This window comes from Orycteropus afer, unplaced genomic scaffold (genome assembly GCF_000298275.1).
Source record: "Orycteropus afer afer isolate SDZICR_OR568_19922 unplaced genomic scaffold, OryAfe1.0 scaffold00085, whole genome shotgun sequence".
NCBI classification, from domain to species: domain Eukaryota; kingdom Metazoa; phylum Chordata; class Mammalia; order Tubulidentata; family Orycteropodidae; genus Orycteropus; species Orycteropus afer.
In genome coordinates this window covers 6,718,420-6,729,807 of record NW_006921672.1, presented here as the reverse complement: position 1 = coordinate 6,729,807, position 11,388 = coordinate 6,718,420, and the positions used below count along the sequence as shown (strand labels likewise).

Sequence of the window (11,388 nt, the reverse complement as noted above, 5' to 3'; positions counted from 1 at the left end):
ATTGTGGGGCTGGCGCGGGATCGGGCAGTGTTTCGTTCTGCTGTGCATGGGGTCGCTATGAGTCGGAAACGACTCGACAGCACTTAACAACAACACGTTTAAGTCTCTGCTTTCAGTTCTTTGAGATGTATACCTAGAAGTGAGAATGTTGAGTCATAAGGTAGTTCAATTGTTAGCTTTTTTAAAAACTGCCATACTGTTTCCCACAGTAGTTACAGTGTTTTGCAGTCCCAGCAGCAATGCATGAGAGTTCCATTGTCTCATACCCACGCCAACACTTACTATTTTCCATTTTTCTGATAGTAGCCATCCTTGTGGGGTGAAGTGGTATCTCACAATGGTTTTGATTTTTCATTTCCCTATTGATTAACGAGGGATATCTGGTGGTATAGTGCCTAGGGCATTTGACTGGTAACCAGGAGGCTGGTGGTTCAAACCCACCAGCCAGTCCTCGGAAGGAAGATTGGGCAATCTAGTCCTGTAGAGATACTTCCTTGGAAACCCAAGGAGAGGTTGCTATGAGTTAAAGTGACTCAAAAGCAGTGAGTTTGATTTTTTGGGTTTTGGTATTGATTAATGATGTGAGAGGCTTCTTTTTTGTGCTTATTAGAAATTTGCAGGAACTCTGCTGGTACCAGAAATTCAGTAGTTCAAACCCACCAGCTGCTCCAAGAGAGAAAGATGTGACATTCTGCTTCCATAAAGATTTACAGTCTTAGAAACCCTATGGGACAGTTCTACCCTGTCCTATAGGGTCACCATGAGTTGTAATTGACTTGATGGCAATGGGTATTGGACACTTGGCATTTCTTCTTTGGAAGAATGAATCTCATCTTTTTTTTCTTTTCTTTTTTTTTTTTTTTAATTTAAGATTTAAAAAGATTTGGCATACTAGTTCTCCAACTGGTCTTTTTCTGAACCTTGAGTAAAAACTACATGATCTAAGCCTGTTGTCACACATAATGCTTAGCAGTGTAATTACCTGGACCAAGCAAACACATACTAAATTCAGATAATTATCAATTTATGAAGAAGACAAAGTCAGCAAATTTGTTTGCTTACCTAATCTGTTTAGTACTTCATTTTACTCTTATGATTTAAAATTTTAAATCAAGCATTCTCTCATGTAGATGGTGTTCAAGAATGGAAACATGAAACAATTATAAGAAAGCTAGGTGACATATCTATAAAAATAGGCTTTTTATTTTTCTTTCCTTTTATTAAAGTATAATCCTATGTTGTTGTCTATTTTTACTTCCTAATCAGGTCATCTAGATGCACTCCTAAGGGGCTTGGTTCTGGGCAAACTAGGAAAAGCAGGACATAAGGCAACATTAGAAGAAGCCCGTCGTCGGTTTAAGGACCACGTGGAAGGGAAACAGATTCTTTCTGCTGATCTGAGGAGTCCTGTAAGTTTCCATAATGAATTACAGAACTTTTTGATAATAACCAACACTCATCTACGTACTGACCCACAAATCATGTCTGACTATTTAATATATGCCTTTTAGAGGGTTTGTAGCCATTCTCATTTGCTTAAAGTTTCTTAGTCAGCACTGTGGTTCTGAAAGTTGATTTTCAGTGCACATTCCCCTGAGAGAGCTAGTGTGCACTGTTCTTTCTACATGGCATTTGCCTTTGTGTTTGTTGATAGGGGCCGTTAGCTCCTTGTCACAATTTATAGGTAGCATCCACACCCAGCTATTTATAATTCTTTTGACTGTCTTTTCTGGACATTAGAATATTTGAAACAAGGTACATTAATCAAATGCCTTATTTTTGGTTCCTGTCTTCCCTTGTAGGTCTATCTGACTGTTTTGAAGCATGGTGATAGCACTACCTTAGACATTATGCTAAAGGTGAGCATGTTTGGAAAGGGCTTTCATTTCCTGCTTTTGAACTTGAAGTGGCACACAGAGTATGAGCTTGTGGTTAGAAAAAAAAAAAGTGACAAAAAATCTGGCAAAAGAAATGTAGCATACACGTGCAAATATGAAGAAACAAGAAAAATACATAATGTCTGTTCATGTATATTACCACTGCTATGCCAAAAGTCTTATTTTTCACTGCTTTTTTCACTCATGAGTTTATGCATCTTAAATCTTAACTTGGAAGTGTTCATTTTAGTTGAAAAGTCAAGTTCTTAAAAATTTCACCTTCAATGTAAACATACTTGGTGTTCTGATCATTTTAATCTTTAAATGACAGATTTGTTTCTGTGCTTAGGATATTACTAAGGATCAGGAATATCATAGTTTGAACTATGCCAGCATCCCTTATGAATGGACAGGAAATTAATTCGTCTGCCTGCACAGTCTCTGTAGTTTTCCCAGGGTAATTGGCATATAATTAAATTCTGAATTGGACAAAATATAGATAAAACTTTCCATGTGGAGTATAAAAGTAATAGCAGTGATCTGTTTGAAAGTTCTAATCAACAGTACTACTGTAGAACAAGCACTTTCTCCAGTCCCTAATCCGTGGGTTTATCAGTCTATAAAGAAATAACTTAACAACAACAACAACAAGGAAATAACTTGACTGTACTAGTGGTGGGACCTCTGGTGGCATAGTGCCTGAGGCATTTGACTGCTAACCAGAAGGCTAGTGGTTCAAACCCACCAGCCACTCCTCGGAAGGAAGACTGGGCAATCTATTTCCATAGTGATACTGCTTCGGAAACCCAAGAAAGGGGTTACTCTGAGTCGGAGTTGACTTGATGGCAATGAGTTTGGTTTTGGTTTTAGTACTAGCTGGTAGTACCAAGGTGGTAGAGCTGAATATGCTTATTACCACTTAAGTAGAATGGTGCAAAATATGCCTAAGTACCCAAGCTATCCATCAGACCTGTAAAGCCCATTCATTTAAAGATCCATGCTTAAGGGGATGGACAAGACAGGAGTAGAATCCACTTTCTTCTTCCACTGGCGTTAAGAACACTTTTCTGATTCCATGCAGAGCAATGATTACTGCTTTCCTAGGGGCTGCAAATCCAATTTTTAGTATTTCAATTTTATATAAATCCTGTTAAAAATGATTGGGGTGTTTTTAAAAAATATAAACTTTTTTATTTGTTTACGAAAGTGTACCTCAAAATGTGCTGCTTTAACTTCCTTTCTAGTAATATAAAAATTATACTTTGGGTTTACCTTTCAACTAAATGATGTTAAGGTTCCTTCTCATTCTTAATGTTCTATGAACTTAAGTACTTATATAAATCATGTATTTCTTTGAATGTGAAATGGTATATTATATATATATATATTTTTAGTCAGTTTCATAAAGATGTGGATAAAAAGGGGATTCTGACAATTCTGTGATAGATTCCTTGACATTTTCATGTTATGGCCCACTCAGTTTATACAACTGGGTATATTTAATAAGTTTAAATTTAATACAAAACAGTTGAAGATGATTCCACTTTCCTTTGAAAGAGCTGTAATGAGGGAAGAATCAGGGTTCTTTAAGAAGCCAGTTGGTCAGAAATGAGGAAGTTTTCTGTTGATGATTTGATAATAATAAGGCAGGATAAAAACCAAATATAATTCAAAGTATATTTGAAATGTGGTGTTATGTTGCCATCTAGTGGACATAATAGGTTATCCTTGGAAAAATTGCTGCCTGACAGCCAGAGTTTAGACCTTAAATATTGGAGGTCAAAGGGACCTTAGAAATCATCTGTCCACTCCCCTCATTTTACAGATGGGGAATCTGAGACCCGGAGAGGTTAAGGACTTAGTCAAGATCACACAGCTAGTTAGAGACAAAACTGGGACTAGTACCCAGGTCTCCTGACTTCTTATCTATTTTACCACACTGCTGCTCAAAAGAGTCCAAAGGAAAGGAAGAGGAAACTGGGAGCTGTGATGGGGTCTGCAGACACTGGTCAGTGTTCAATCTTAAGGTGAAGAGGTGAAGAGAACCTCTAAATTGTCTTAGAGAGGTATCTCTTACACATTTGCAGTTCTAATTTTAAAAAACTTTATCTCTAATCATGAAAAAAGTTTTTGTATATTCACTATGGAAGATTTAGAGACTAGAGAAGTATAAAGAAGAAAAACTTAACTTGTAGTCATAAAATTAGGTCACAAAAATAGCATGTATAATATCTGATTCCCAGTTTAATAATGTATATATAGTAAAATTTTATTTTTATTGATACTTCTCTATCTTTCTAATATTCTGTATTAAGCATATATTGCTCTTGAGGTTAAGAAAAAGGTGAATATTTGAAAAAGATAAATAATCCCACTAATGAGAAGCCATCATTATATTATCAGGTTTTGTCCCCCTTAATGTTAATTTTTTTTAATTTGGTATAATTTTGCTTTGTCTCCTTACTTTTTTTACTTAATATATCAAGAGCATTTTTATTCCATCAAATGTTTTTAAAACATAACTTTCAATGATGCATCATTTCTTTGTATAAATAAAATCTGTTGGATATTTAGATTGCTTTGAATTGCTCATTACAATAAATTAAATTGATGGTTTTTAATGGTATAAGATGAGTAACTAAGATTAGTAATGATTTGTTTATCTATCATAGAACATTAGCCAGGCATCAGTAATGCCATGACAGATTTACCTTCAGATCTCAATGTTAAACTGCTCAGGACTGTTCATCAAGTGAACATTTTAAGTTTAGTGACTTAACTTCTTTACTGTAATGGCAAAAGATCAATGCCCAAGCATCTTGCAAAATATTCTTTTGTTAATTTCATCCTTTGCCAGTTTTGCACAGTAAGAATATAGAGCAGAAGTTGTACCTGTGGAAGCAGAAGCTCATGTAAGAATACACAGAGCTTCCAAGGGAGAGCTAACCATCCCTATCTTTGTCATTTTCTTATAGCTTCACAAACAAGCTGATATGCAGGAAGAGAAAAACCGAATTGAAAGAGTCCTTGGGGCTACTCTTTTACCTGAGCTGATTCAAAAAGTACTCACCTTTGCACTTTCAGTAAGTTATAATGAAATTTATTTTAGAGAGGATTATCTGTGACAAATGTCTTTGATTCTGTATCTTCTTGATCTACCACAACCCTGTAGTAAGGCTTTCTTTTAGGAAAACGCCTTGAGCTTTTGTTTTCAACTTCTTTTATCTCCCTCTACGGTGAGAATCACAGTAATTGGAAGAGGAAACAGATTCTCTCCAGAACAGGCACTGTGAGGATAAGGATTCTTGAAAACTGAGATACTAATTCTTGTGCCTTTCTTAACCCTGTAAGATCCTAAGCAAGTATTTCCTGAATAGCCTTTTTATACCTATCCCAGTGCCCCATGCTCAGTTCAGCTCATCTTTAGGTTAAACATTTTCCTCTTCACTGAAAGCTTCTAGTGCTACTTACTCCTAAAACAAGGAATAATTGTCTTCAGTGAAGTTTTGGTTACCTAAGTACCCTAACTGGTAGCATAGTGGCTAAGACATTTGCCTGCTAACCAGACGGCTGGCGGTTCAAACCCACCAGCCACTCCTCGGAAGGAAGGTTGGGCAATCCTACTTCCGTAGTGATACTGCCTCGGAAGCCCAAGGAGGGGTCGCTATGAGTCGGGTTTGACTCGACGGCACATAACAACAACAACAACAACAAGTACCCTAACAGCATATTGTCCATTCTTGCATCAGAAGATGTTTGGGGATATGTTAGAATATTGTTCTCTTTGTATTTTCAGGAAGAGGTACGTCCACAGGACACTGTATCAGTAATTGGTGGAGTGGCTGGAGGCAGCAAGCATGGAAGGAAAGCTGCTTGGAAATTTATAAAGGACAACTGGGAAGAGCTTTATAATCGATACCAGGGAGGATTCTTAATATCCAGACTAATAAAGGTATATGAGCATTTTCATGTTCAGTGACTTGGTTATCATTGTTCCAGAATGATATTCATAATTCACTAGATCCATAGATCTAGTCTTTGCTCAAAGTCGCAAAAAGTCTTTGCTCTTTTAGAAGTTTTTCTATTACCAGCTTTGTTAAAAGGCTTCTCCATCCCGCATCTGCATCCTTTATAAAAACTGAAGTTGGAAGAAAAGAGAATGATTTATTTTTAGGGTAAATGGAAGTTTGTTCCTAGCCTCTTTTCATTGCACTTACTATTATAAACTCTTGTTTTTTTCAGCTATCCGTTGAGGGGTTTGCAGTTGACAAAATGGCTGGAGAAGTTAAGGTAAGGAAAGTCTTATATACTTTCCACTTTTTAATTTGGTAAGCAAAAACACTAACTAGCCACATTGTAATCGTAGATTGTTGAGATAATATTGCACTTTAGTATCTCCTTGTTTCTGCTTAGAGGTAGACAGCTTAGGTTATATTTTTAATGTCTGAAGAATTTAGAGTTGATCTTTGGGGACATTGAGATATGGTTTAAAGAAACATGTACCTTGGAGTCAGTAGTCGACCCTTATTAGCTGTGACTTTGAGCAAGATTTTAAACTCCTGTCAGCCTGTTTCCTCATCCATAAAATAGAGTGATGATAAGATCATCGTTTAGATTAAGTAAATAGTGGGACTAGATCAGAGGTCCTTGGTAATAGTTCCTTTTCTGTATTCATTGACCTTCATAGGTAAGACCAGGTGATTATGTAGGGACTGTTAGCCCTTATAAAGGTTAATAATTGGTTTAGTATGGACTTGGAACTGGTAAAATTCAGCATTTGGGGGACAATATTAACTTTAGGAAAATATTAATTTTAAGATTCAGTTGCATTTAATTGCTAAGTTTTGTTTTTTCCAAACATTCTCTTTTCTTTTTTTATTAAATTACCATTTGGGTAAAAGTTTCCAGAGCAAATTCATTTTCCATACAACAGTTTATACTCATTTTGTTTCATGATTTTGACTACAATCCCCATGTCACAGCTCTCTTCCCACTTCCTCCCTCTGGTTACCCTTTTTCTGTGCCCTTCTTTCCTATGCATTCTTGCCTTCTGAGCTATTTCCTTGTGTACCCATGGTTGATTGTTCTAAGGAATGTGCCTATGTAGTGTAAATGTTCACCAGTCACCTGTCTATTGTGTGACTGGAAGCCACAGGAATGAGTGCAATTGCAAGGAGGAAGGGCCACTAAGGGCAACGGTCTTGGGGGTTTTACCAGTCTCTATCAGACCCTTAAGCCTTTTATAATTTTGAGTTTTGTTTCACGTTTTTCTCCTGCTTTATCTAGGATCTCCTAATTTGATCCATTTCCAAGTGGTTGACCGTGGTAGCTGGCCACCACCATCTAGTTCTGGTCTCATGGTCATGGAGGCTGAGGTTCACATGGTCTGCTAGTCCCTTGGACTGCTTATTTCCATGTATCTTTTTCTGAAGGAAAAAAAATTAATTTTATTTATTTTAAATTTTTACTGTGATTTGGGTCAAAGTTTACAGAGCAAATTCATTTTCCTTACAGCAGTTGATACATGTTTTGTTTCATGACATTGACTGCAATTCCCCACAGTGTAACAGCCCTCTTCCCATTGCCTGCCTGTAGGTACCTCATCCCTGTCATTTCCTGTGTCTTCCTGCCCACCAGGCTATATCCTGTGCAAACACTGCCCTTCTCTTCTCCCACGCTTGATCATTTTAAGGAGTGTATCTACCTGATGTAAATGTTCACCCTATATGCCTATCTGTTGTTTGGCTAGAAGCCACAGGAGTGAGTTCAGTTACAGACCTGAAGGGTAACTAGGGGCTGTAGTCTCAGGGGTCTCAATCAGACCAGTAAACCTGGTCTTTTTTTATGATTTTGAGTTTTGTTCCACATTGTTCTCCCACTCTATCCAGGATCTCTTGCACTGATCCCTTTCCAAATGATTGACAGTGGTAGCCATGCACCATCTAGTTCTTCTGGGCTCATGGTCATATAGGCTGAGGATTGCATGGTCAACTAGTCCCTTGTACTGATTGTTTCAATGTGTCTTTGGTTTTCTTCATTCTTCTTTGCTCTGGATGATGAGACACCATTGTTGCATCTAGATGGCCACTTGTAAGCTTTTAAGACTGCAGTAGCTACTCACCAAAGTAGGATATAGAACAATGCTTTTGTGTAGTATGTTATGCCAGTTGAGCTTGATGTCCCCTGTGACCATGGTCCCAAGCTGACAGGTCCAACTACTCATTCCCTCGGGGTGGTTGGCTGTGACCAAGAAGTTATCATAACTTTGCCCCTCCCTTGTTAGCTCTATTGTATATTTGGACATTCTTACAGCATGTACAAATTCATATGTAGAAATAACATTTGCTAACCTTACATATGTATATGATCTTTGTCTAGATAGGCCTAATCAGTCAGCCAGCCTACCCATGTATTTACCCATGGATTAATGTTTGTTATCACTGACAACATTGTTTCCATGTGTCTTTGTGAAGTGTCTGTTCATGTCTTCTTGCCCATTTTTTAATTGGATTGTTTGGCTTTTTGAAGTTGAGGTGTTGGAATTTCCTATAAATTTTAGAGATATTTTCAGATATGTCATTGCCAAATATTTTTTCCCAATCTGTAAGTTCTCTTTTTATTTCTTTGGAAAAGTCTTGATGCACGTAAGAATTTAATTTTTAGAAGGTCCCAGTCATTTATTTTATCTTCTGTTGTTTGTGTACTTTTACTTATATTTGGTAGTCTATTAATGTCATATATTAGAGCCCCTAAGTTTGCCCTTATTTTTCCTTTGATGAACTTTATAGTCTCAGGTTGTACATTTAAATCTTTTATCCATCTGGAGTTAGCTTTTGTGTGTGGTGGGAGATAAGGCTTTTGTTTCATTTTTCTGCAAATGGATATATAGTTTTGCCAGCACCATTTGTTAAGGAGACTATCTCTTGCCCATTTAATGGATTTCAGCCCTTTGTCAAAGATCAGCTGACCATAGATGAATGGATGATTGCTAAGTATTTTTAAAGTGTCACTTTCACCTTCATCTTCCTGAAGGCAAAGGATGGTATCAGGTCTATATTTGGAAGCTCTGAGAGCTATTATATGTATAATTTGGTTCACTGTATGAGCCAGTGTTAGGAATAAGATTTTAAGATTTCAGATCTTCTTGAGAAAAGAGTGAATGACTTAGTCTCTACTTTCATTTAGTTTCCATTGTATTGTGTAAATTATTTTTAATTGTAAAAGTAATAAGTACTATGAGGGAGAAAAATTTGGAATGTAGGGAAGTGTATAGTTATGGTCAAGCTGAGGCTGGGGAGGTAGGTAGGGACCAGACCATGCAGGGCTTTGTAAGCCATATTATGAATTCCTAAGAATGAAAGCCCTTCAAAGGTCTGTAAACAAGGGAATGACTTGATCTGCTTTGTGTTTCAGAAATTTCAATCTGACTACAATGTGGAGAATGGTTGGAAAGGGGAGGAGAAACTAACCCTTCAAGAATGATAAGGTAGCATAGAGTAGGGTAGTGGCGAATAGTGGAGGAGATGGAGTGTTGAAAAAGATTCAGTGGTTTGCTTTTGTTTATCTTTAATTCAACAAATACTTACTGAGTGGCTTCTCTGTGTCGTGAACATATCTGGAGGACAAAGAAGGAAAAGTCAGGGATAATTCCCAGGTTGCTGGTAAATGAATAGTGGTACCATTTGTTGAGATAGAACTGGAGAAAGGCTTGTATCTAACTCAGGCCCTAAGAACCCAACCATGATTAGGAGCCTTGGAGCAGGAGCCACTATCATGTATGTCAGCAATAAAGTCATTGGTTTCTAAAAGGTCTAGACTTAATCCAATAGATTCTCTCTTTTACTGTGATAGCTAGTCCAAAGGAAAGATCCTCATCCTTTTGCTGTTTGGTATTTAAGAGCTGCTTTATTTTCTATAAAATTAGGTATATTTCATTAGAAAGTAAAGTTTATTTAACCTTAAATCAGTAAACATTGTGGAAATTATAATAAACTCAGAAATAGTTCTATTACATGAAAAATGTAAGAATATGAAAAATTAAATTATTAGGATATAGTAGAAGTTTAAGCTTCATGCCTGGGATTATGCTAAATGTTTATGTAGGTTGTCTCTTTTGTTCTTCTGAAGTAAATATTTTCTCATATAAATGAGAAAATTAAACTTTAGAGCAGTTAAGGTACTCAAAGTCACAGGCTCGTGTGTGACAAAGCCTAGATACAAGTACCTAGATCTGATTCTAAGGCCTAGATTGACCACTAAGTGATGGGCCTAAAAGAAAAGCAAGGTTCTGTTTCTTTACTATTAATTTTTTATTAGCTTTTAAGCATATAATACTTGAGGGAGAATTTCCATACACAAGTCCAAGGAGTTGCTTGTTTTGTGCCGTGATGTGGAAAGACGAAAAGGGTAATGTAGTTAGCACAGTATAAGGGTGATGGTGGTATTCTCATGAGTGAAGCTCATGAATCCTTTACAGGCCAGTGGGTATTTTCTCATAACCTGTGATAGTAACTTCTTGTTGTTGCTGGAAATGGTCATTAAATATAACGTCTACGTTTTGGGTTATTTTATACCAGGCTTTCTTCGAGAGTCACCCAGCTCCTTCAGCTGAGCGTACCATTCAGCAGTGCTGTGAAAATATCCTGCTGAACGCTGCTTGGCTAAAACGCGATGCTGAGAGCATCCACCAGTACCTCCTTCAGCGAAAGGCCTCACCACCTACAGTGTGAACCCTGAGCGCAGCCACTGCAGCTCTGCTGCTTCGCTGCAGGGATAAGGTGGAGCTACCGAACAGCTGATTCATATGCCAAGAATTTGGAGTCTTCTTTCAAACCAGTGGGGGTTGGACAATGAATGTAGTTAACTGGTTCCTGCTCACACTCCAGAATTAAATTCTATTGAAAAAAGGAAAATCAGCAATTCAGCAAAAAAGTAAAATAAAAAATGTAAATATGATAGTAATAAAATAGAGCATAACAAAACTGTGAAACTTCCTGAAGCCTTGTCAGTGGTTAAAAGTATTTAACACTCTCCTGTAAATGACAGATGTTCTGTTTTTATAACCTACCAAAAGGAAAATAGAGGCTTCTGGGTCAAGAGGATTTTTGTGAAATGGGGTCTGCAAGCAGCCTACAAGCCAAGGGTGGCCCCATAGCTGGGAACGGTTAAATATGAAAGGCTGATAGCTGGTGTAACATAGTTGGAGTCTGTGCATAATTCCAAGTGGGTTTTTTTTTTTTTTTTTTGGCATGGGGACTGATCAGGAAGATACATGTTCCTGCATAACTCGATCTGAACCAAGGATTGCAGTTTTCCTCCTTGCCTTTCCTTCTGTGTGATCCCTTGGCCAAAAAAACAAAAACAGAAAAAAGGAAAAAAAAAAACCTATCCTATTCTGGATTTTTTCCTCCCCTTAGTTGCACCCTCAGCCACCCCCCAACCCCTGGGTGTCCTTCCTGGAGATAAAGAAATAATAAGGAAACATCCTTCATAGCCACATTAAATAAGAGAA

General features: G+C 37.3%; 1 protein-coding gene across 1 annotated transcript in view; it reads left to right on the top strand.

Moving 5' to 3' along the window:
• The window catches only part of NPEPPS (aminopeptidase puromycin sensitive), a 150,238-nt gene extending 139,632 nt beyond the window's left edge, over positions 1-10,606 (top strand). The window contains exons 18-23 of the mRNA XM_007941997.2: positions 1,267-1,409; positions 1,803-1,859; positions 4,853-4,960; positions 5,674-5,829; positions 6,120-6,167; positions 10,454-10,606. Coding sequence (XP_007940188.1) covers positions 1,267-1,409; positions 1,803-1,859; positions 4,853-4,960; positions 5,674-5,829; positions 6,120-6,167; positions 10,454-10,606 — 665 coding nt within the window. The remainder of the gene's footprint in view (positions 1-1,266; positions 1,410-1,802; positions 1,860-4,852; positions 4,961-5,673; positions 5,830-6,119; positions 6,168-10,453) is intronic.
• The last annotated feature ends 782 nt before the right edge of the window (positions 10,607-11,388 follow it).